Genomic DNA, 26799 nt, shown 5'->3' on the forward strand with positions numbered 1-26799 from the left:
CTGAGGAGTACCAGAGATGTAATTGATTTTTGTCATGTAAGAGCACTATTCTTTTCTAACAGTGACCAAAAAGAGAAGCTCATAAGGTCAGGATGTTTAATATAAACCTTTGCCTGATGGCCCTCCTGTCTCTTGTCATGTGTAGGATATCAAGAGGTAGATGTTGTTTGCTTTTATATTGTTCATGATTAATGCATTTTTCTTCTGTGAACTAGCTCATGTCTCCCATCCACTTAAATGTAAGGCACTGCCACATCCCAGGAGAGATTTTCCAGAGCACAGAACCACCTTGTAGGTGCTGACTACCTCTGTTTTGTTTTTAACTTGACAGCTGCTGGCTTCATTTCCTATCTCTTAGCTGTTGTATTGCTTGGACACAGTGAAGAACTGATCTCAATTTACCTTCTCCATTCAGTTGATTTTACAAGTTTCTGTTGTATGTTACTGCAGCAATCTCTGTTTCCAGGCAGAAGAACCATAGCCTGATTGATTATTCCTCACTTGTATTTTAAAACCTTGTTTCCTTTTAAAAAATATTTTCCTTTCCATTATGTTCTCTTGAAAGGAAGGAGCAGGCACTGCATCCAGGATTTAAGATGTAGCCATTCTATATTTTTATATGGTAGTTTTAATACTAATAATTTTATAACATTATTTTTTCATGTGTTGAATGACTTTGAACTGATGCTTTAATCAATCTGTTGTGACTCCAGCAAATTTTTCTGAATGTTAATGATCAGTTTGGAGCACACCACTCTATATGTGAAATAAGGACCATTTCTCTTCAGACTGGAACTTTATTTGTGCTGAATTTCATCTGTTGTTTTATTTCTCCATTATTACTTCAGAGGGTTTTTCTAAAGATCTTCAGCCAGCCTTTCTCTTTGCTCTCAGAATAGCTTGTATCCTCAGGAGACTTTCACTCTGCTCCTTGCCCCTTTTTCCGGACTTTATGAATACAGTGTATAGTAGAGTGCTGCAAATGGCTCCTTGCAGTCTCTTTCCCTGGGAAAATTGACCACTTATTCCCACCCTCTGTGGTCTGCTTTCAGCTGCGTGTTAGTCCAGGCAGGGGCTTTCCCACTCGGGGTTTTCTGAAGTTGTCTGGATGTTGACTGTGCGGCAGTTCCGCCTGCTGTGAGCGCTGCCCCGGGAGAGGCTCTGCATGTCCTGTGCCCCTCTGGCACTCCTGCTGCCCAGCAGTGAGCCCAGTCTGCAGACAGTTTGGACTGAAAATGAGCCCAACAAATCACAAATTAATGCTGATTTAGTAGTGTTGTACTGGTAATATACACATGCGGGGGTTTAATTAGAATCAGTTCAGTCAGGTAAGTGCATATCTGTGCTTGCTGCTGCTGATTGAAACTGCAACCTTACTGGCTGAACTGCAGTCTGGACTGAGGCCGTCTGTCTGTACATGCACTTCCTATTTCAAATGGTCCCATTTGATGCTGTAGTCAGATTAGCATGCCTTGGTGTATGAATTACGTCTAGGTACTAATTCAATCAATTTTGTGACTGTGTCTTGGATGGTTTCCCTGTGCTGAGTCAGATAACCCAGGGTTAATGTCTGGAATTCCTTAAAGACAGTGATTAAGGAAGGGGTTTAGTGCATTTATATAAATTGATAAGGATCCAGTAATACTTTTTATCCTATATATGGACTTTATTCTAATTTATTTATAAGCATCATAAATACTTAAAAAATATAACTGGAAATTCACAAATTTTGCTACTGATACCCTTATAGTGTGTTCTAGAATTATTTGGCATCGGTGTACATTACAGTTTTCTAAATACAGAGGACATAGATTTTTAGTGAAATTTCTGTTCTTTAAATTGGTTTTTCAGATCTGTTCTTGAAAATTTGCCTGGATTCTCCAGTACTGTTGTCACACATAGTAGTTTTCTGCTAGTTTTTTTGGACTGTTTTTGTGTGGAAACTGAAGTTAGGTGCTTGTGTTTTTAACAGTTTCTTTTGGCTGTGGTAGTTTTGAAATTTATTACTTTGCCAATAAAATTTGGGGGTGGGGAAATGGGTTCAGGTTGTGAAGGTTATTTCTACTTTTGCATAGACAGAAAGAAAAACTTGATTTGTGTAAGTGTGTAGTTTTATGACTCAGATTGGAAAAGGAGTGCTTGTGTCCAGATGGTAGAAGATGTGACTTGGGGAGTGGTTTAAGTCTGCTTTTCTGTTCTGCCAGCTCACGTGCTGCGTGGTTTGTCTCTGCCTTGGTGGAGAACTAATACAACAGTGCTGGGTGTCTTGGGCAAGGACCGGGCTGCTCAGTTGACAAAGAACTGTTTTTAATCATTGTATAAGAGCTCTACATTTGCTGTTTTGCTTATGTAGTTAATTCTGATACAGTTTTCCAGAAAGAAATGGCCCTCGTTACAAATTAAACTTATTTTTTTCCTTTAGTTTGGATGAAAAGGTTATCAAATACATATCATATGGCCCTCAGGAAAGCCAGGGAAGATTTTTTTTCTCATTTTACAAGGCATTGGGGCTTTATCCATTGGCTGACCTAAAGAAAGGCACTGGATTTGGTGAAAATCTTCTCATGGATTAGCTCAGCCACAGAATAAAACTATTCTTTCCTGACATTTTTTAAGTAGTTAATTGAAAACATTCATTATTGAAAAGAAAAAAATCAGTAAGAGACTTTTTATTTTATTACTTTTAGCGAGCAGTAGGTGGATGGAACACTCAGCAGGTATTGCTGCCAATTCATGTTTATTAAATAGTCTGTGAGGTCACCGGTCAGTGAGTGGCCTCTCTGCTCCATCCCCACACAGGTGAGCATGGTCACACTGTTGTGAGGTCCAGTGTCTGTGTGGGTCCAGGAGTGCTTTGGAGTTGAGAGCAGAACTGTGGGACCGTAGGGCTGCTGGTTCACAGTGAGGACATTGCTTTAAGAGGAGGGATATTATTCAGCATTTTAAACTGTGCAATGCCTATATCATGCAACCACTGTAGCTGCTGCTCTGGTGTTGTAAGAAACATAAGGAAGGAGTTGTTGCTTAGAAGCTTGTCCGTCAGGATGTCTCCTTGGTGAGTCCTTGCCTTGCCTGGGTTAGCCTGTGGTGCTGGGCTGTAGCTTGGGTTGTCTCCCTGGCCATAATGTGACTTGGATGTGTCAGGCACCATGCTAATTCATGCTGCTTTGCCATAGAAGTGAATTATTGTATCTGAAGAGTTGGCATAATCTGGGGCTCTCAACTGACATCCTTCAGAAGGGCTGGACATTTCCAGCAGAGTGATTACAAAAGCACAGAGGGGGCTGTAGCTTTGTTTGTAGAAAAGAGCTAATGGAATAGTTCAGGTCATCTCTGCTTAAGTGTCATTTTGTTTTTTCCCGGTGCCACACTGAAGAAAAAGCAAGGCCTCCACCGCAGAGAGGAGCAGCAATATGGGCGTTGTGCTACAGAGATCCAGGTGTACACCAGTCTGGGAATGCTGCCATATGGGGGGTGGTTCTCAACATAAGAAAGTAAAGGTTTAAGATATTTTTTTGGCCACACTTAGCAGAGCCATTGCGCAGGTATTCAGTACCTTTGGGACACTTAATTTCTGTATTTGTAACTGTTTTAAATAGACTTGGAGCTCATGGCTATCCTGCCCCTGGACTCATTTGTGGGGCTGACCACATGAAGCAGGAGCCAGAGACAAGTTACCTGTGATTTCAAGAGATCACAAAGTTTTTCTAAGCTTCTACTAAAATGCCCCAAACAACTCAAAGTATTTCCTACTGCCAGCCAAGCTTCAGGAAGCACCAACATGCATGTGCAAGCTCTGTTGCTCTCCAAAAGCTTTTTCTCTGATCTCTTCAGCAGCAGTTCAAATCCTAGAAAATAGAAACCACGAGCATTTGTCCTGTTTCCAACATGCAGAAGAGTTATTGATGTGGAATTGCAAAGTGTGATGCTTGCTGTTGGAGAAGCTTTTAAAAAAACCTAAGCCAGGTTGATTTTTGTTGTCCTGATGTTTGAATATGTGCTTGTTTGTATGTATTGCATGTGGTCAGAGGATCTGTGACCAGACTCTTTTGTCACAGTAATTGCTGACTGATTTCTTTGTGGCTGTGCTCCAAGGGAAGGAGCCATCTCAGGTCTGTGATGGTTACTCAGAGGGGTTACTTGCCTTAAAAGTAGTTGACTGTACTGCAGCACTCCCCGTCACTCAGTCAGTGTTCCAGTTCTCAACCCCAGACCTGCAAGGAAGTTAAAAACCTTTGCTGATCTGATTTCCTGGTTCTTCTGAACTTCTGTGGTGGCATTCTGGGAAGCATAGAGGTGCAGGGATAAAAAATGCTGTCATATTTGCTTCCCCTGCCCCCCCATCTTACTTTCTGATATATCTGTACTTTGGGTGTTAAATGGAAGATTTTTTTACGATTTAGCATTTTAATTACTGGACTGAATGATCTTAGAGGTCTTTTCCAATCTTATGGTCATGCCACCTTTCTGGTCCCTCTCTGGCCTGAGACAGTCATACCAAAGCAGTAACAGAGACTTCTGTGCCTTTCTTAACCAAATGTTTTTTACTGGTTTTGTTTTGTTTGTTTGGTTTCCTGTTGATGTTGAGTATGTCCCCATTAATTCTTTGTAAATGCATAGGAATATTGGCAACAGTTTCCAAATTTTGGGTAGCCTGACAGTCCTGTATCCAGGTATTTGAGCAGTTCTTGATAGCTGGGAAACAACAGTGTCAACACCAGGGCTGCCTGGTCACATGTATGCCAGAAGCTTCACAAGAATAATGAACCCATCAAGCCCTTTGAATAGAGAGTGAGCTTACAATGTGAGAAACGGCTTTTTTTTGTGACATTTGGTAGTAATCGCCTAAATGAAGTGTTTTCAAGGGGAATTCTAGGCCACTATAATTATATGCATGTTTAAAACTATTTGCAGAGCTTACCATTTGGTTTCTCAGGAGGGGGGGTCCTGTGTCTGTTCCACATTAATGCATTCCATTTCTGGCAGTGGTTTTAGGTGTTAGAAAATTATATTTCCTTACTGAACATTGTTTTCCTTGGCAGTGCAGTGACTTCTAGAAACATTTAAGAAGTCTGTCATTCTGCCTTTTTTTTTGTTTTGTTTTGTTTTGTATTATTAACTGTGATATCCTGAAGGGAGCAGAATTTCTATAGGAATTCCAGCATCAGCAGTGAAGAGTGGATGAGAATGTGCAGTGCTGGGAGGCAGTTCAGAAGCAGCTTTTGGGAAGGGACAGTGAGCTGAGTGCTTGTGTCACTTGGGGCTGAGCTTCAGGAAGTGTCCTCAAGAGCTGGTTTGATCTGGGAAAAAAACTTTCATCTTCTTTTGTCCTTGTTTAAAAGAATGTTTTATTGAGGTTGCAAAACAAGCCCAAGACAGCCTTCAAATGACAGCTTTAGAAATTGTGCTGCATAGGATTTCTCAGACAGATGGAGGAGACATTCACTGAGCATTGTATTATCTTTTTTTGTCAGTAGTAGAAGAGTAATGAAGTTTTTCCTTGGGCCTTACAAAAGATAACTGCTTTTTCCCCTCTTGACTTTAATTGTTTTATTTTTCTTCAATAAAGACAGGAGTTTCTTAACAATAAAAGCAATAAAACAGCCAGAGAAGCCTGTGCTCTGTTTAAAAAATAGGAAGAAATAAGAAATAGGATAAAGTGTCTTGTATGGTATAGTAAGTTTTGAAGAAATTCACAGTAGAATAGAAATATAAATTTAAAGTGTGTATAAATGCAGGAGAAATACTGTCAGTACTTCATTTTCATAAAATAAGAACTGTTTAGGCACATACTACTCAGCCATTTAGGGAGGTTTCCAGAATATGAATCTCTCTGTTTCTCTCATTGGTAGGTAGTAGTTGTTGGGGGAGAACAAGCTGTGGCTTGAAACACATTGCACCAGAAAGCTTAACTTGTTACCTGAGCATTAAATGTCTGAAGTGAAGTGTTGTAATGCAGATATCTTGCTTTCCAATAGTTTTATTCACTGATGTGGTATATTAATGTTTTCTCAGATCTCTAGCCTTCAGCTGTTCTGGGTTATGGATTGATCATAAACATGGCACTTACGCTGCTATTTTTATCCTGTCTCCCTGTTAAAATGAACTGCTTATGTAGAAGCCATCATCAATCACCTTGTTTGCCTAAAAATGACTTAAGTAGTCTTTGTATTGTCAAAACATTCAGAATGGAAAGGCTCACAGAGTTTAAATACTGATCTTTAAACATTTCATTTAGTGAAGTCTGAAGTATTTTTATCCTATCCTAAATCACTAGACTCAAATTTTCTTTTGTGTTTTTAAGGAAACACCAAGGTTTTGAGCAGCAGTGATTCCAGGGTCTGGGGACCTCAGCTTTCAAGACTGGCACTTACCTTTCCATCCATCAAGGGACTTGTTCCATGCCCTTTGTCTCTGCTTCCCTGCAGCAGGGTTTAATAATCTGTGTGGATCAGAGGTACAGGGAAATCCAGGTTGTGGGGAGCAGAGCTGCCTTCCTCCTAGCATCTTCTGGTTTCTCTGAACTACTGGGTGCAGTTGCAGTAAGAGGAGGATTTCTTTCTCTTGTCTGGCCAAACAGACAATGTCTGCAATTGTTTCTGAGCAGCTATTAGAAAGTTCCATCCTTATTTTACATACATGCCTGTATATTCCTAATTTTTAAGAGATGAACAATCACATCTTAACAATGACAGCTACTGCTTCTCCCTCTGAGCACCCTCGATCTGGTAAGAAGCTTGGTTGAGCAGTGCTGTGCTGTCTCTCTCATGCAGTGGCTAGATGAAGAGCTTTTATTACTGCTGATTGCATAGTAGAAGGTAGAAAACAGTTTTCAGTCAGTGATGGTGAGGGTTCTGTTTTCCTCCAAACTGGCTGCAGAGGCATTGCAGGAGAAGTAGCCTTGGAGCTTTTACCTCCTTCTTGGTTTCTCCCCTGATTATGTCTTCATCTGAAGGAAAATCAAAACATCTAATCTCTAACTGAGTGAATATTTAACAGGAGTGTATCAGGTGCCACTGTATTGAGCTGCAGTGGAAATTGTTGGTCCCTTCATTAAATGCAAAGTTATTTCTCACTGCCTCAAAAGATCCCAAGAGAAACAAGACTACTTAAACCCAATGTGTGGTTTGGTGAAGGAATTGTGGAGAAAAATTTGTGTTCCTGTGCTAAACAGGAGGTTCATATAGATCAAAGAACCTGATCTCTGACTTCACTGTATTGAGTAATATTGACATAAGAAGCATTGCCTGAAGGGTCCAAGAAGACCAGGAGTACAGCCTAGAAAGAGATCATGATGAACTTACTCAACTAAACCAGATCAAGCCATTGTTTTGAAAAGAAATGAATACCTGAGCCTGTGATGATTCCCTCTGCACCCTTTGTTTCATAAAAGCTCTTGGACAAGGGAGAGGAGTGTAGGACTTCTCTGCAGTGGATGGACACTTTCTCTTTGCAGCTCCTAGTGTAGCTCATACACAAATGGAGCAAATGTACATAAAAGAGCTAATTAAAAAAAAAAAGTTGTAGTCAACTTGAGGTCAAGAGAGAAGTATATGAGCATTAGATTTAAAACTATGTAATAAAATATTTTTAATTAAATTCCCAACTCTGGGAGTGGTGGGGGAAGCAGGGCATTTTGTCAAAGGTTGCATAAACATTTATGAAGGTTTGTGGAAGTATTAAGGCACACTTCCAAAGAGAAACTCTGATGTATCTCCTTGAGGAAGTCCTATAAAGCAGTAAAATCATATGCATAATCAACACTGGAGCTCATTATCAGCATAATCTGGCAAACTCTTGAGTACAAGAGAATTAGAAAAGAGAGGGAGTGCTGATGAGAGAGCAAAGGCATGGAATTAGAAGAGAGGAGACATTAAATGGTTTAGGACTTTGCACCTTGGAAGGAAGCCACTGGGAGGAGAAAGGGAAGTAATAAAGCTTTATGAAAGAGTGACTGGTGCAGGAGGTGAGTGAAGAATAACTGGCATTTCTGAGACCATGAGGGCTATTGGGACATCCAATAAAAATATAGCTATAAATCAGACAGACGGAAAATTTATTTTATTTATTGCCAGAGAATGATGTGGAAGCCAAAAGCACAGAGAAGTCAAAGTTAGAGAAAGAAACTGAAGACAGATGACATTTTTTTGTATCAATAAACCTACATTATCATAGTTAGCTCTGAGGAAACATGAAAAAAATCCTGTGGCACTAAGTGAAAAAGTAGCATTTTAAATTCAGCAGTGAAGTAATGCAGCTGGACAACAGTTCCCACTGTATGTGTGCAGTGATGAGCTCTGAATTTCTTTTCCAGTCAGAAGCAGAACTGGTGTTTATAATAGGCAGCTCTATCAAAATACTATGTCATTGTTTAGAAAAGCAAATTGAAGGTTAGATGCTTGGGAAAAATAATAGTGATCAAACTAGAAAACAGTGGTGTGTAAGCTCACAGTGCAGCTGTGTTGTGAGTGCTGCATGAATTCTAGTCCCATCACTCTCAAAGACCCACTGAAACTGGGAGAGATTCTGAAAATGCGAATGATCAAAGGTGTGCAATGAGTTCCTTGTAAAGAATGATAAATAGATGAGAGCTCTTCAGTTTCAAAAAGATGTCTTTGAAGAAGATATGATGGAAGCACAGTCTTAGCAGCATGGCATGTATGTGAACCCATTATTCACTGTCTCTTTTGATAAAAAAACTAAGACCACCAAATGGAAATAGTAGATTGTAGGCTCAAAACAAAGTGAGATATTTCTAAAGTGGGAGCACGACCTCCTCCTTTGGCATCGAGTCTTTAATCTGTTGGAACAATTCCCTGGATTTAAGCTGATTTATTCTGCAGTTAACAGTTCATCAGAATGCTGTTCATGGGGCTTTGTAAGCTTAGCTCTAGAGCTCTGTGCACAAGAGAAATCCTTTCAAATGATGGAGTAGGTAAATGCAGCCAGGCAGGCTAAAATGGCCCTTCTGATGAATTTTCATTGGGAAAATCAGTACAACTTCTCAACAAAATATTATAGTAGAAATACCTAGTAAAGTCAAATACAGTTCCTGCAGCTCAGGACATACAGCCTCGCCTTGTTTCTGGTGTTTTTGGGTTGTGATTGGAGTATTAAAACTTCTGTGACTTCTGTGACAGCAAGACCTAATATACCCTCTTTGTCTGACCATGAGCTGGGATGGTGGCGCTTTCTTACACTGTAGTGGTAGTTCCAGCTGCCTCTACTACAGAAATGCAACATTAAAATACCAACCAGTTGCAATAGCGTTGTTTTCAGATTGTTCCACAGGAGTTAGAAAAGCAGGTGGTTTTGGATTCGTGGAAACTGGACATGGCTTCAGTGTACAAGTACTATTTATTTGTGGTTTGTTACCTGTGCTTTGTTGTGTTTGCATATTTATTGGCAGAATTAATTTCTTGCAGTTTTAGGCCGATTTAGCACCTTGATAAACATTTCTTCACTGAATTGTAAAGACAAACTTCACTAACTTAAACTCATAAACTACTCAAGTGAACTGTGCTTTTGAGTTGTGTTTAACATCTGCTCCTGACCTGCAGAATGGCATCTAGTTACAGAAGCATGTCATTATTTCCAGTTCATTAAATAAAAGCTATGACTGTAATATGCAAATCCTTGATATATTTGGAGTTTGAAAGAGTAGGGAGTGGAGTGGTGGAGTCTGCTGGTATTACTGAGCTAACCCCTCATGGTCGCTTGTGGTCTCAAGGACCTGGTGTCTCCTTGGGGACACCTTGCTCCTGAGCAGGGCATGGCTGTGCTGAAGACTGAATCTGACTCTTGAGGTGCTGAGGAAACACACTTTCGGTGGTAAAGTGAGTTCTATCATTTCACTTTTAAAGTGTTATTATGATCTAGAGTAATTGTATTACTGAGGTTTCACAGATAACTACATGTCCTGTGCTCCATGGGTGCTTTCAGCACCACTAGTCAGCTAAAGCTCATTAGCTGAAATTGCTGTGGACGAGGCTCAAAAGAGTACCCATGCTTTGGTTCCCTCATAGTGGCTTAAATATATACAATACAATACTCTTTACAGTTGGGTTTGGTGCCTGATTGTACCACAACTCACCTAACTAATACTGTCTTTCTTACATCTTATGGGAAGACTACTCTTCCTCAGAACATTTTAAATATTTTCTGAGGATTTTTTTAGATACCCCAACTATAACATTGCAATACTGGACATGGGGTGTATAATAGAGCTGCCATTTTTCAAAAGGATATGGCAATGAAGCTTGGAAAGGGAGGAAAAAAGAGTAATGTTGGAATGAATAAAATCAATACAGAAGGAGCTACAGCTTTCATTTTATGTCTGAGATGCCTGCATCAGCTTAAATTCTGCTTAAAGGTTAATATGGGAGAAATGTGCAAGTAATGTTATGGAAAGGAAATACTACACCAAGTAAAAGTATTTGATAATTTCTCTCCAGGTGAGTGTTGGCAAGCCAGCCTGTCTTTAGAGGAGGTTTTGTCAGGCTTTTGTAGGGTTGAGGCTGGTGTTCTTATCCTTGCTGTTTGCCAAGGGCATTGAAAAGTTCCTTCTCTGGACAGCATGTGTGGGCAATGGGAGTTGTGACTGCTCAGAGCTGTTCAAATAGTCTGTCAGAAAGAGTTAGTTTCTGATAAAATCTTCAGGTGTGTTACTTTATATTGCATATGTTGGGGGATTTTTGTAATAGTGGGGTGAAAGTATATTCTGTATATAATAGATCAAGCTCTTGATAATTTTTGTGACTCAAGGAAGGAAGATTTCATAGGTGAGGCTGCCTTACTGTTTTTCTGCAGCACAAAGTGTGAGAATAAATAACTTCTGTGTTCACAAGGAACAGCAGTGTTTCAGTGCACTGGGGAAGAAGCCTCTACAGGACTCAGGAGAAAGAGACGCTGCCTAAGTGCAGCTGGATGTACAAGCAAAGGGGAATTATTGTCAGGTGCTCCTCTTCTTTTGCCGTATCCTAGACATTTGCTCTTGAACTGAATCAGACTGGATGATGCACTACTCAGATCTTGCACAGTTCTTCACATGTTCTTTTTCTAGAAAGTATTGAACACTTTTCAGAGTTGGCAATCAATTTAGTATTAAGCCTGTTATTTTGATATATTAACATCTGCCCTGAAAAATTTATCAGAAAATTAATTTCTGCTCCAACTATGCCTTTAATGTGAAATATCTGAGTTGACTCCTTATTCATTATGAAACAGTTTTAGAAAGGGAATTTTTAGATTCTTCTGATGTGTTCATTTTAATTTTTCTTTTTATTCTGGCCTGTGATACTTTCAGGTTAAAAATCTCATTGATTATACCATTTGCAGCAAAGGAAATTCCCATTGGATAAAAGGAAACTATTTTTGCAATAAGAATGCTATATAATGCTAGAATCTACATCCTTAGAGATTTTCAAATCTGTAAGGCCCTGAACAATTGGATCCAGCTTTGAAATTATTCTTGCTTGGAGAGTAATCTCTTCTCCAGAAACCTTGCCATGTTCCTTCTGTGCTGTCCTTACCTGTGAAAGAGGCTGTGAGCAGGCTTCTGAGAAACTTCCTCTTAATTCTTAGTTGAGGAAATAATTTAGACTTTGGTGTAGTCAGTTTTTTTCCTTCACTGTTGCTTTGGTGTAGTACATCCTCCTCTCATGCTGATTCCTAGGGAATGAAATCAGAATTGATCTGCTGTAACCAAGTCTTTTTAAACATGGAGGGGTTGAACATGAAACTCATGTGATGGTTCACCTTTATTCAGGACTAGAGTATTAGAACTAATTCAATTGTATTGAGATCTTCAGTTAGTTTTGAAAGAAGTGAAATCTTTGTGGTTTAACATCTTCAGGGGTCTGTTTACAATAACTGTGTGTCCTAGTTGGCAATTACCCTTGGGATCATGGATTTCCATCATAAGATACACGATGTGAAACTGTCTTAAGCTTGTGAATGTTTGCTATATCCCAAATGTACCAAACTGAATTTCACTTAATAGGAACCACCTTAACTTGCACTGTTACTTCTTAATGAAAACTAAAGTCTGAGTTGATCTCACCCATGGACTTTGGCATAGAGAAGTTTGGGTGAGGAAAAAAGAAGTTATTGCTTTTATCTGATAGATATTGCAAGCAAAAGCTATACAGATTCAGCTTACCTTTCTAAAAACTGCTCTTTTTTTGGTATAAATTTTTTACCCAGTTCAGTTCACACAGTAGATAGCTTTGGTTTCTTATTTTGCTCACTCAGATTTTAACAGGAATTGGTGTGGGGGTGAATGAGGAAAGGGAGGGAAAGAAGGATGGAGAAGAAGGGAAACAGAAGTTCTGTTAGCATTTTAGGAAGGCAAGGCCTTGGATCTTACAAGTATAGGAGGATGTGCCTGCTGGACTTCTGCAGTTCTCAGGCAGTAATGACCAGAGCTTTTGCAGGAAGAGCTCAACTCACAAGCAGCCAGAACCAAGAACATCCACTGGAAATCTGCAGAGAGCAAATTGGGTTTGGGTGAACATAGAACCTGGTGAGTAGGCCAGTTTCCTCCTTAGGCCTATCTAACAAAATTTGGGAAGGCATGTTTGGTACAGTGTGCCATCTGCCTTTTGCTTCCAGCTGCTTGCAGAAATGCATTCCTAATTCTATGAAAAACATCACTTGCATTCTAATGGTATTTTAGGTATTTGCTTTATATGCAGTTTTATAACTGACTTCAAACACAAGTCATTCTTATGAGTGATGTTTGGCTTAAGTAGCTGGTGTTTTCTGTCCTATGTCTGTATTGTATTTATGCGGGTGTTTGTAAACTGTCCCTGTAATTTGTAAGGGAGGATGCTTACAGTGGCTGAAAGAAAATGTGGTCCATTGCTGCATCACAGAATCACAGACTGGTTTAGGTTGGAAGGGACCTCAAATATATCATTTCAACCCCTGTGCCATGGGTAGGGACATCTTCCACTAGAGCAGGTTGCTCAAAGCCCCATCCAATCTGGCCCTGGGCACTTCAAGGGGTGTTTCTACCCTCTGTGAAATAGGATGTTATTACCTGGTTTATCAAAAGGCTTCTATCCATTTCAGAAACTTATAACATGAATGTCCATGCTGATGTGTACTCATGTATTCATTTATAGCCCTAGTTATTTGTATCCACAGAACACCACAAAGACTCTAGTGAGTTTGTGATTATACTTCCCTACCCGTTTGTATGTGATCCTCAACTTAGACTGCAGGATTTGGAAGCAGTTCCAGAGGTCACTACATGTCTGGTCCTCATTACATGAGTTGGTTCTAAAGTTTATGTGACTGTCTGATAGGCTCTTTCAGCTCACTAAGCCAGCAGAAGGCTAGCCTGGCAAAAAGTCTGCATTACACCTGTTCATGTTGCAGTCAAGCATGCCAGACCCCAAGGCAGGGTTTGGGTCCTGGCTGCAAGGGGATGGGGCAAAGGAGAGAGTTTAAGGGTCTGGGTTTTCTTTCAGAGGCTGTGAGGTGAAACTCTAGTTCCTTTATATGTCCTGAAATAATACCCTACAACAAGGCAACTCAAATTAGCAAAATTAGACTTCTGTCCTATGTTCTGTATACACTCTCTTTAGATGGATTAGATTTATCATACCCTGAAGCTAAGTGCAGGCCCCTGCGTATCATCCGGCAGTGTCCTGAGCATGTATGTTATCTGCTCCCTGATGCAGCTGAAGAGCTAACGCTGCCAAGACACGTAGTTTCTTACAATCCAACCTCAAATCAAGATACTTGACAGATTTAGAAAAAAAAGATGGCACATGAGGAGTCTTTTCATCAGTCAGTTCACTGATCCAAGTGAAAGGTAGCCCTGGAAAAAACATGAGGGAGAGGGTAAGGAGATCTGATTTGCCATGTTACAACATAATCATCAGCCTGGTGCAAGGGAAGGAGAGGTAGGAAGTTCTGTCTGGTGTAGGGAGGGAGGACAGGAGCATCCCTTTTGGCAGAAACTCACATTTGTTTTAAATGAGTAATGAAATTACCTCCTGATTTGGTCCTGAATTGTCTGTCCTGTATCCATTACTGTTTGTAACTGTGCTAAGTGAAGTTGCTTCTCCTGGCCAGCTGCCTCAGGAGGGACATGCAATTCAGCCTGACATACACAAGGATGTTTTCTGCTTGGAAGGAAATTATGGAAGGGACAGCTGTGTGGCAGTCTCAATGAGTCTGAAGTAATGGCACTGATACTTGACAAGAGGTTGTCTTTCAATGACACAGGTTGGGTCAAAAAGGAAAGAGCTTGTTCTGAGAAGCTCAAGGAGCACTACTACACTCATAAGAGGAATATTTCATTAATGAAGACGAAAGGACAAAAAGCATATAATAGAAATCTTATTTTAGCAATTTGTTTTTCATACAGTGTGGTCTTAAAATTTGTGTCAGTCCTGTGAATGCCCCTTTTGCAAGCAGCCTGCAGCTAGAGCAGATTAAGATAGTGAAACTGCATCCCAAGACTTATATCTGTCTTCTATGTACTTCAATATTCTTATTAATAATCAATATATAATATTGAACAATATGTATTTGCTGTGATAAAATGTATGGTTTCTCCCATGTCCACCATGGTGGATGACTTGGAATTGGAGCTGTTGAAGTGTTTTATCAGCTTTTGCCTGGAAGTATACTACTTTCCAATGGCCAAAATAATTTTTTTTCAAGTTTGAGTGAAGAAGAAAAACTGCAAAGACACTAGAAGTGATTTAGATGTATATACATGTACAGCACAGTGAAAAGCTGTTCTTTACCTGAATGAACTGAACCAGAAGCATTTGTGTCTTCTTAGCTGCTGAGGAGCAGAACTATTTTTTCTTCCTGAACTTTGCACGTGTCTGTGATGATTTTGAAGTTTGATTTATCCAGACTGCACATATATTTGTATGTGTATATTACACTGTTCATGCCAAAAGATCACCTTCGCTAGTGAATATGTTACTATGTTGGGTTTAGGTTGCACAATTTATATATTTGAGTGAACGAAGTTTAAATAAAAGTTAGTCTACAAATTTTTTCTTATGCATTTGATTTCAATATTTTTCTTCTGTCCCAGTAGCACCCCACACAAATGAACTTAAAAATATCAATGAAAATTGCATTAGAAAATATGAAGACTGAGGTCTAACTAATTCTTTGTTTAGCTATACAATAACTTAAACACTGGCTCCTCACAGACAGCAAGAAAGCTCAGTTTGGTGGAATAGTTAGGGTTGAAAAGGCCCTTTAAGTCCACCTTCCACTAGACCAAGTTGTTCCAAGCCCCATCTAACCTGGCCTTGAGTCACTGCAATTAAATATTTCGTGAAAATGCAGCTTTTTCAGTAAGATAAATAAAATGCAAAATCAGCATTAAATTTCAGTAAGTTGAAGTGTGGTATTTAATGATAAAAATAATTGTTCAAATCTCATTTCAACAGATTTCCAATCCACTTTGCTCTGGAATGCTTTACTTTGCTCAATGCAATATGTATTCACATTTGATTAATTTTTTTTTCACTTAAAGAGTGAAAACACAGTTGGTTAGTAGGAAACATGGCTAAAATGAAGCAGAAACAAGCTTGAAAATAAAACTGCAGAGGAAACTGAAAGATCTGGTGGAAAACAGTCAGATTTCATCATAAGCTGCTTTAAAAGCATGTTCCTGCCGAAGACAGCATTTTCCCCACTTGCCATGGGTGGATGTGTGCTGGGGAGCAATTGAGGTCAGCTACACATAGTGAGTGCTGAAGGATGGGGACACAGGACGGGAGGAGATGGCAGGAGAAAGTGCTGTGGATGCCTTGATGGGGACAGTGCTGATTGTTTTGATTTGGACAAAACCCTCAAGAGCCCTCACCAGTGCCTGGGTGGGACCTTCTGAACTACAGGGCTAGTGGAAGTAATTAACCCTGTAGATGTGAAAGCATCTTGGAACAGATCCATTTGAACATGTCCTTCACCATGAAGCTGGCAATAAGGGGTCTGTGGTTTAGTCTGAGCTGTGTGAGCTCTCACACTGGGTAACACCAGTGTTGCTGTAGTGTGATGCCATTGAGCAGGAAATGACATAGAATGTCATGTGAGTAACGTGACTTGTCACAGCTACAGCTGGTCTGAAGCTGAACAGATAAATTTGGCCATTACAGAAACCCAGTTTGGCCATAATAGAAACCCAGTTAGGCTAGCCTAGTTTGTTACAGAAGTAAACAAGTCCCCGGGTGAGGTTATGCTAGGTTGGATTGGAACTCGAACTGGGGGCCCCAGCCAATCCCATTCAGTCCTGAATGCAGACATATTGCTGGGCAGTGTTGAGATCTTGACCAATCAGGTGTTCAACTGTGGGAATTTTGAACCCTCTGTAAAAGGGAGCGTCCATCAGCAAATCTTGGCTGTTGTCATGTGACCTTTGGTGTGTTCAGTCGCATGCCTGTCTCCAAAACTGTGACCCATACGTAATAGTGACTGGTGGTAACAGTCACAGCTTATTTCATTTGCCTTGGGGAGAAGGGAAATGCTGCAAAACTGTTTGAAAGGGATACCATGATTAGAAGAGACTCTGTTTCAAAGACAATAATTTTCACAATTCTCATCACAGAAATTTCTCATTCCAGTTTAGGTCCTGAGTGTCACCACTCTAAAACTTCTTGGACTGTTCTGTATAGGAGAGCTCAGCATAGTTCATTGTTTTCATGGGCACTGATCCAGGTATATGTAAAACACTTGAAAGACTTTTACAGCATTCTTGCTTAATCAACCCTATAGTCAATGCCTGTTAATTCAGGCAGTCGGCAGGAACAGTGTCCTGCTTGCTGAGCTCAGTTACACCTGTGACAGTATGACATTGCTTTTAATTAAAATTGGATTCATCCAGAATTAATGGAAAGCTGGGCACAGACCTTTTCCTTACAAAACCTTTGTTAAATGTAGGTCTTGTTTAAACACCTTAGAAAGTATATGCACCAGCTGACATTTCTGTCCTAGGTGTAGCTCAGATTCCAGGGACGTAGAATCATGGCTTAGGAAGCTGCTATTGCTTTGCTCAAGTGCAGTGATGCCTTAAAGAGCTAGGAATAAAACAAAACACTCTTGAGACATATTAGTATTAATATTAGTATAGGAGGTAATATACAGGCTGATCTTTATTGGGGGCCTCCAGGGGCAGATATGGAAAACTGCCAACCCTCACATACGGTGAATACAGTTTTGTAGGTTTAGCAAATTAGCATAATTGACAAGAATCCCCAGTTAGAAGCACAGGTAGTTCCTCCCTGGTTCTACCCTTTTCTGATTTCTCCTTCTCCTTAGATAAGAACTAAACTTTGTTTATGAAAATGTGTCTCAAAGAGCTGGTTTCAACCTTGGCTTCCAGAGAGCCTAACCTTGGGCCCCCAGGGCTTGGAGCCTCTGGAATGCGTTTTGTCTTTCTGCCTATCAGGGTAGGGAAGAGTACTGGAGTTAGCTAGGAACTATATGACTATGCAGCAATCATCTACAGAGCTACAAATATATATGAAGGAAATATAAGAGCAAAAATCATTTTGGCGACAGCGAAACCCGGGACTGCGCTGGTGAAGCAGAACACAATTTCTTTCTGTAGGCAAACAGTTTATCTTGGAGGTGGAGCACCATGTGGCACAGTTCAAAAATACATGAGCTGGAATGCAAAGTGAGCAACCTTGGAAAATATTTAGAAGCTGAATTTGGGCCCTTTGTCTGTTTTTCTGGAAGTTTACCATGTCAGCCAGCATTTTAGTATAGAAAACAGAGTAGCCTGTGCAGGTTTTGGGAAACACACTGCTGTCTAGAGGTTTGCACAGGGTAGAGGAGCAACAGAACAGGAATGCCCAAGGGTCTCAAGGCCCATAAATGAAAATTAGCTGAGATCTATATGCCAAGACTGTGGTCTGCCCAGCCAGGCTGAGGAGCCCTGCCAGGCAGCTGTTTTTCCAGTCTGTGGGAGAGCAACACAGGAGGCACAGGAAGTGGGAATCCCCTTATAAAGAAAGGGAGAAGTTGCAGTGGAGAGCTACACAGCAAAATGGTTCAAGAAATAAATGCCTGAGCAGTAAGCCTGCAGACCATGGGTAGTGTACTTTGGTTCTGGCATGGGTTATAAGTTGTGAGTTTGTTGCCATCTTCCTTTGCATACCTGGGAGCAACACTTCTACTTTCCATCTTACAAGACGTAGCTGGCTTGTCAGGGAGTGGTTCTCTGGAACCTTACCCAGACTGTCATGGCTGTGAGTCCCTAGAGAGGAGCTTCTTCAGCTTGCCCCTGTTGTCTGCCAAATGAGGGAGCATATGTTTAGGTACATTTAATGCCATGTTTTGTAGCATAGCTTGACAACTGATGGGTGTAATTTTGCCTCAGTGTGGTTAATAAACAAATAAGAGTGTAAGTGGCTATGGAGGTGACACATTATAAGTTATAGTCAAATTGAGGTGAAAACCCAAGCATTTTTAACCTCTGAATGCAAGGTTTTGTTGCACTGAGTTCCTAAATAGTGTGGAGAGATTGTACCCCCATAAGAAAACATTTGAATTCAAGATGCAGCTCTTGCAGCTCCTAACCCTGCAGGAAGCAGTTGTGCCAGAGCTTCAATGACCAGAAAGCAGAGCCTCAGAACCTACAGATACTGCAGCTCACACTCAGTGGGTCCAGGCCTGTAGTGCTCATGCTCTTGACTACTGCACTTAACTCCAGTTTCTTTCTTTGTATATTGAAATTATGTAAATTGAGAGCAGCCTTGTCTTAGAGTAAACATGCAAACACATATTTAAGATCTTATTTATAGGTAGATGGTTTCTTTCTGGGGTTCACCTGCCTTGTTTTTTTGTAGCCTTCTGTCTTCTACCCTGATTCTAGTCTCTGTGCTTAATAATTCACCATATCTTTCCTGGATTCTTGTCTTACTGGTTTTCAAGGAACATAGAATCTACTTCAGCCTTTAGGAAACCTTTGGAGAGGGATAGATAGTTTCAGCTGGGGGATTTGAGTGTATTTATAGTAATATATAAATAGAAGCAAGAGGAATACTTGCAAAACAGGTGGTACTGGGCCATTTATAGAAAAACAATGTGTGACTTATACATGGATTGTTTCAGGCAAACCTTTTGCTTTGCCTGTGGCCTGTCTTTTACAAAAGTCTTTTCTGTGTTATGAATATTTGTGCTGCTTTGTTGTGGTATTTTAAACTTGCTTTTAGCTTATGAAATGACATGTTTGTCTCTTTAAATAATAGGAGGAATGGAGGGAGAGAATTGGCTCCTGGGCAGACAAGTCTGTAGAGCTTTTCCAAGGAGTCTTTAGCATGGTTGGAAGAGAGGATAGCCCAGCTAACCAACATCCCACCCTTTCCTTTTCCTCTGCACTTGGAGATGGGAGATGTTCTCTACAAAGGTCTCTCTACTACAAAGCATCCTTTTTTTGAGAATTTTTGAGGCCTTTTTTGCTCAAATGTGCCCATTTGCCATGTTTCAAACCAAAACACATGTTGCTGTTGGTTTAGCAGGGTGTTTAGGTGAAGTTGTGGCAAATAGTCATATAGAGCTAGTAGATTTCATGCTGTAATGACAAATTACCCAGATTTAATCTAGGGCAATCACACTGAGCTTGCTAAAATCTTGGGAAGAGAAAAATATGTGCATCTGCCAATGGAATACCCTCTGACCAGATTAAAATGAAGTGCTGAGGCTGTGTCAACCATTTTCTGGAGAGCTCACTAGTGAGTGGATTGGGAAGAGCTGGTTCAGCAAGCTAAAAAAGCTGCTTGCAAGGAGTGATGGTGAACCCCTGTGCCTTTTCCTTCAAAAAGCCTTCAAAAAAACTTTACAAGCTAGGCGACTAGATATAGAATCATAATGTTTAGAAAAAAATCCACCATCTGAGGCTGTGTAGGTTTAATCTTTCTTTGTGATTTTGCTCTCAGTTGAGCAGTTGTCAGTGACTTCCTGGCTCACCTCAGTATCTGGGTCCCACTAGAGGGACCCTTCATAGTTCTTCTGGGTGAGAATGTGCTATGAGCTGAGGAGCTTCCCAGGCTGACTCTGCTTCAGACTCTCTGCAAAGCAAGTCTCTTACTATTCTATGAACTTCCCTACCGAGATTTTCACAGCTATTTGAACCCAGCTGTTGTTAAGGAAGGTTGTCTCTTCTGTCTCAAGGAAGTTTCACATAAATCTCAGCACCTAAATCAGCAGCCCTTTTTTGTTGCTGTCCAGCTTGCTTTAAGGAAGGGGCAGCACATATTGCACATTATGGCTAAGAGTAGCTTGCCCTAGAGAACCCCCTTCCCTTGAGACAGCATTTGGAGCAATAGTGGACAAGGAAGATAAACATCAGATTAATTTCAGAGTTGTTTTAGTATTGTTTATTGTGTGCACTGTAGTTGTATCTAGAGACCAAGTATTAAATCAAAGTTGATGAGATAAATGCATTTGATAATCCTTGCTTTGAACCCCTACTAGGTTTTTATTCTTCTCATACAATAAATGATTAACAATGTAGTGCATGGGTACAAAATGTGTGTCTATCCTTCTCTAGAGTTTGCACACTTCATGGATGTGCTTGTACTGACAGCAAACAGTGTACCTGGGCAGATTTGTGTAGGATGCATCTCAGGCCTCTCTGGGACTTTGTATAGCTCAGGGGAAGCTAGAAGAGATATCTGCAAGACCATAGCAAAAGTTTCTTTGAGCAACCTAATGCAGAGCAATTGGTGCTCTGAGGTGTTCTTTGGTCAGCCACAGCTCAGTAGAGAGGGGTTATTATATTGGTGTCCTCCTTCTCTGTAGACTCTGGTTTAGGCAAAAATGTAAGGTGTGAACCCAAGGCTCAGGAAAACTCCCATGTGTATAAAAACCCACAGAGAAAGGTGGCTGGTGTGTGCCAGTTTTTTCATTCCTTTGGGTAGAGTGGACAACTTCTTTGTCTCTTGGGTGACCCCAGGAATAAGCATGTTTTTTTTCTTGCCTGCCACTAGTAGGTGTCTTTTCAAAGGAGCATAAGAGAAGGGATATGCTCTCCAACTAATAAGGTGAAGGTGGTCATTCTAGCACTGTGTCACCTGTCTGCAACTTATAAGCTTTGTGATGCTTGTTGGAAATTCCTTTTGTGTCTGTAACTTCGTGTGATGCTGTTCTGGAGAGAATCTGGTAGATGTTGAGCTCTTGATCAGTCCCAGTGTATATGGAAGTTGTAATTCCTTAGTAGAAATATTTTTTTATTCCATAATATCTTAGCAGTATGACAATAAAGAGCTTTCCTCTGGGGCTTACAGTGCACTACATAATGGCTCTTACTCCTCTTCTGAATAATAATTCATTGTAGAGTAAGGGGGTTGTTGCCTGTAGATTAACTGATTTCTTTAAACTCTCACAACTGGTATGTTTTACAGCAAAAAAAAAGTCTGAAAAAGAAAAATATTTGAGTTTCCCAAAGCAAAGGAGCTAAAAGAGACAGATGTTTCTATGGCTGATTTTCAGAAGGAAAGGCATTTTGTTTTTATTTGTTTCATGACAGACTGGCTTCAGCCGCCACCCAGTGTTAGTTCTGGCACAAAGGTTGCAGCTTTGCGCAGCATTTGGGGTGAAGGGGACCCCTCCTCCCCAGCTCAGCTGTTTGTGTTGAATTAAGGTGGGTGGCAAACACAATTGTTACTTTTCCACTCTTTTTCTTTTGTGGTTAATAGCCTGTAATATCTTAGACAAAGAATTTGATTTGTGACAGTACTCAAAGGTATTTTCCTGGCACACTCAGCTGATGCCCAGGAAGTCCACCACATGCTTACCTCTGTTCCATCAAATGAAGTTGATGGCTTCATTTATTTCATCTGCAGTAATAGGTACAATTTTCCTGAACAACCAGGTAGTCTGTGCCATCAGGTGTGATCATCTCTTGCCCTTTTTATGTTGCTTACAGGTGCTTGCACTAGAAATTCTTCTGTCTAGAAACACAGCTAGAGTGTCTAGAGTAAAAATTAAATGCCTTGTAAACTCAGCCATATTATTCCTCCATCTTCATTGCTGTATTTATACTCGAAGATTTCTCCTCTGGCTCTATGGCAGCAGCAATTTCCGACAGACATACAGCAGCTTCTTATACTGTTGATTACATTTTTTTCTTTCCTTTGCTGACTCTGCACCATCTGATAGAGTGATGGTTTGGGCTGCCAAGCTAACAGTGTTGTCTGCACATGTTCCACTGGACCAGCACTATCCAGGGCAATTTTTATATCTCACCTTGTACAGTAAGGGCTGCCCTGAGTTCTGGACTCTCTTATGTTCTGCCAGCAAGGACCATGGATCTCCACACCTCTGTTTCCTCTGTGTGGATGTGGTTTTGTCTGTATGTCTCAGGAATACAGCACAGCCTTGCCTTTGGTGGCAGGATGCTGGGGTTTGGGCATGTAGGGCATGGCAGGGGAAGTCAGTGTTGCCACATAGTAAACAGTGATCAAGTAATTTCTAGTTTATTTCCAGACAAGCTATGGCTGAAATACCAGCAATGCACGGAAGTAGATGCAGTTTCTCACTTGAAAGGCCTGAGCTTTCAGGGGCAGCTTTCAGTGGGCAGGGCAAGGAGTAACCAGACTGGCACAGTGAGAGCAGCACAGGGTTTGCCTTCTGCATTTACAGGTGCTTTGTGTTGCATCAAGAACCAGCTTCTTGCAGGCTTAATTTGAAGCACAGACAAGTCTAATGAAAAATCTTTCAGCATTCTTTGATTACCTTATCTTGTAATGCTGTTTCTAACAATATGCCTTTGTTTCAGAATCCCTATTTGTGGCTTTGAGGATTAATTGGCTCTATTTCCAGCACAATGGATGAACTGCAGGATGTTCAGCTGACAGAGATCAAGCCACTCCTGAATGACAAGGTAATGCTGGCTGCTGCTTTGTCCTCACAGGTGTACTTGGGATGACTTTTTGTCTGGCAAGGAGCCCTAGCTGCCAGAATCTGTCCACAGACTGAAGTACCTTAAGTACTGAAACCCAGTAAATTCTTCCCCACTCTGGTAATCTACCACCACCCACTCTTCCAAAGTCTCCGGGAAAGACAGACTAAAACAATTCAGGTAATTTTGGAGTCCTGGCCAAACAGTACGTCGTGCCTGTACCAAGGATTTGCAAAGGCTGGACAGCAATTGGAACGGTGATCCCATTCCTGACCTGGTGTAGCTGTAGAACCTCTAATAAGTTTCTCCTTCTTAGAGAAGTGCTGTATTGTATCCTGGTTTTTGTTTGGTTTTGGGTTGTTGTTGTTTGGTTTGGTTTTTTACTTTTTTTTTTTTTTTTATGAAAATACTCTGTCTTAAATGAACCTTTAGTGTTTTGACCCCTAAAACAGCCCTGTCTTCCTGGATTTAGTAATGGAGAGTAATTTCCTTTTAATGTCTGCAGAGCCCAGTTAGAGCAGCCCAGATTTATGCAATACTGAGACTTTGGAAAATCATTGTATCGCAGTAGCTGTTTAAGTCTTTCACTCTGTCTTCTGTGGGCTGGGGAAGAGCCATCTGGGCTCAGTGGATTCTGCTACAAACTGTTGTCGAGAGTGCCTAAGTTCATTACAGGCAAGATCTGGCATCTTGCATCTGCAAACTGTGATTATGAGCAATGTGGTTTGGTCACTTTCCATAGCTCGCAGCCAAGTCTAATGGTGTGGGTATGAGTTCCTAAGGCTTTGCTATTTGATGGCTGATGACCGGGACCTGGCTTGTGCTGCCAAAGGGCTGTCTGTGGTGCTTTGTCCACTCACTGTGTGCTTGCAGAAGACTGCATTGTCCTCCACAAAATGGGTGAAATCTCTGGAATTCTGCTATGTTTTAACCTGTACTGATTAGTTTTCGCTCATTTCTTTAGTGTTCTAGCATATCTGTTTTTAGTATCTGTGAAATCTAAAAACTCAACTGAAATCTGGAGTCCAGCTGCCTGATCTGACAGACTAGTGCTGACTACTGGGCTTCCACCATTTAAAAAAAAAAATGTTTCCTGGAAGGGTGAAAGTACAAAATCAGTGTAGATCAGCAAATAAAAATATGGAATACAGGGTTTGAGGGCAGTTTGTAATTTCAAAACAAGAGATAAACATTTACAGAAGACAAGCTTCCTGAATGCAGTGGCCCAGATCTTGCTCATGATTCTCCTGGGATTTTCTGTGTTTGAACTGGGTAGATTGCCGTTGCTTCAGTCAGCTGACCTGAGTAAGAGACATTGAGACATGCCAAATCAAAGTGGTTTTCACTTTATAAGTTTCCAGTCTTTCTGTCAAGTATTGCCTGGTCAGCCCCATCCAGTTCTTGCTGTGGTGTCCACTGTGGTTCAAATGCAGAGTGCTCACCCAAACAGAACACCAAATGGTGTTAACCAGGGTGCAGAAGGGCACACAGAGAATGATTACTTCTTTGCTTGACTCAGTGTTGAAGTTACAGGAAATATATAGTATCTCAGTAGGGAGAAATATGAAGGGTAGCTCCAGAACCATCCTCACTACTGCATGGGAAGAGAAGTATGCTGTGGCTCTCCTTTTCACACTTTTACCAAAATGAGGGCCTCAGGGAGCAGCCACCTCCAAGGTATGGCCCTTATTAAGGCTTTCAAGCTTGAGATAATACATGTGTACTTTTTAGACATAGTTTATGGAGCATGAGGGTGTGGTGCAATCACCTGCTGTTCTGTGCAACATATCGGAGTCCAAAATCTATGAAGCTGGCAGTTCACTAAGGTTTTTACTGACAACCCACTTTAGATATAGGAGTTTGAGCCAGCATGGATTAATGGCCAGAAATAGTACAGTAACACTCTTAAGGTGCTAATGAGTGAGTGCTCATGAGCTCCTCAGACACAAAGGCTGCTGTACACAGAGAAGGAGCTCTGGTGTCTCAGACTCTTAAACCAGTGGAAGTGGAAATGGGTTGTATCTTGTTCACTTGTCTGAGCTATAGGTAATGCCACTGTGGACCACTGAGTCCTGGCTTTGTTCTGCCTCAAATCAGCAGAAAGTTACAAGCTTGACTTTTGAAGAATATAAACACTGTTTTGTTTGTGTGTAACTTAAGCCTAATATCAAGTGCAGGAAAGTAAAATACATTATGTTTGTTCACCTCGTTCAGGCTTACTAAAATGCAGTGACTTTTTACTGGGGAAGCAAAGGAACTTCAAATGTTCCCATTTAGTTCAAAGAGAGAGAAAAAGAGAGTATTGCCTGATCAGAAAAACTATCCCAGTGACACTTTATTATTGTGGCACCTTTGATTCCTCTTAATTCAGCCTCAGTGAAAAGTTACTGAAATGCCAGAGCCAGATTCATGAAATGAAATGGGCAGTTGAGTCAGCTGAGCCAGCTCTGTGCTTTGAGGTGCAGCCATGGCATGTTCAGAGGCCTGAAAAACTTGCCTTAAAATTTCTCAAATTAAGACAATGAATAAATGGTTTAAAGTCAGATTTTCAGTGTGTTAAATCAAGTATGTGAGAGGGCATGTCAGCATGTCAGCTGCTTTTGTGTCAAGGTATGCATTGACAGAAAGCAACCCAAGTCAGAGTCTCATTCCTTGCTTTGTGTCATTTCCTCCCTACTCACTTGGGGAATCTCATACTTTTCTAAGTACAAATTCAGATCACCTTCTTTTTTACTTAGCATGCACCATCCAAATCCAGTGCCATATATAGAAGTTTCTCGTTTCTCCATAAAGAAATGGGTGACTGAACCGACCTGCTTCATGAGCTGATGCTGATGATGATGTCAGAAAACTCAATTAATTTCAGGTTCTCAAACTGAAATAAGAGGAGACTGCTTTTTATTTTCTTTTCCCCAGTACTCAGGATTTAGTGGGTTTTGCTATGTCCTGCTAAAACATGGCCACAGTTCCATACTTAACACATAGGAGGAAAGAGGGGAATGGATTCTTAAAACAGGTTTGCAGATATTTCAAATGTCTCAAACTGTAGAATATAGGTAGCAGCCCTTATTAACAAGGCAAGGCTCTGCAGCGAGGAAAACACAGCCATGTGTTTACACATGGAGAGAAATGAAGGGTGCTCAGCCAGAAGAAATGTTTGGAGTGTTTCTGTTGTCCATATGTGATCCTAGTTTTCTCCTATTAATTTTAGTACTAAGGTGCTGTCTTGATTTGGCACGGCCTGGTTTTTGGTAGCGAGGGAGTGCCCCAGGAGTAGCTTCTGTGAGAAGCTGCTAGAAGCTTCCACCATGTCCGACAGAACTCTGAAGATGGACATGCTGCTGGCTCAATTAGAGAGGTTGGTAATGCCTCTGTGATGACATATTTAAGAAGAAAAATTAAAACAGCATGCGTGCAGTTTTTTCCAGGGCTGGTGAGGCGCCACAGGTGCTGCCATCCCGGCGCAGCGCGTGGCAAGCCTTTACTGCTTGCCTGCCCCTAGCCAGCCGTGCCGCGGGAAGAAGGGCAGGGGCAGCGGCAGCAGCTTCTCCTTCCCAGCGCCCGCATGAGGAGAGGTGTTAAATAGCGCCAGTGCCGTGGTGGCCGTCACTGCCCGCTTGGTGGTGGCGGGGCCGCGTGGCCAGCGGCAGAAATATGGTGAGAGACTCTCCGGCACGGAACCTAGATGAGATCAACCTCTGAGAGCTGCGGGATCTTGTAGGAATCTCTGAATTAGCAGAACTTGTTATCAAAAGTACCTATGAGCAGCAATTTTTCTTCTAGTCAGAGAAGAGAAGGAGGAGAGAGAACAACAGGGCGACACCAAGGTCAGTGGAAAAAGAGGGGGAAGAGGTGCTCCAAGTGTCAAAGCTGAGATTCCTCTGCAGGCCATGGTGAGCACCAGGGTGTGA

General features: G+C 41.1%; 1 protein-coding gene across 3 annotated transcripts in view; it reads left to right on the forward strand.

Moving 5' to 3' along the window:
- The window catches only part of NDRG3 (NDRG family member 3), a 59764-nt gene that overhangs the window by 3604 nt on the left and 29361 nt on the right, over positions 1-26799 (forward strand). For all 3 annotated transcript variants that reach the window (XM_053958411.1, XM_053958412.1, XM_053958413.1), the window contains one exon: positions 22766-22870. In XM_053958411.1, coding sequence (XP_053814386.1) covers positions 22814-22870 — 57 coding nt within the window. In that variant the 5' untranslated portion in view covers positions 22766-22813. Of the gene's footprint in view, positions 1-22765; positions 22871-26799 lie in introns of those variants that run through there.

The sequence above is a fragment of the Vidua chalybeata genome, chromosome 17 (genome assembly GCF_026979565.1).
Source record: "Vidua chalybeata isolate OUT-0048 chromosome 17, bVidCha1 merged haplotype, whole genome shotgun sequence".
Taxonomy (NCBI): Eukaryota; Metazoa; Chordata; class Aves; order Passeriformes; family Viduidae; genus Vidua; species Vidua chalybeata.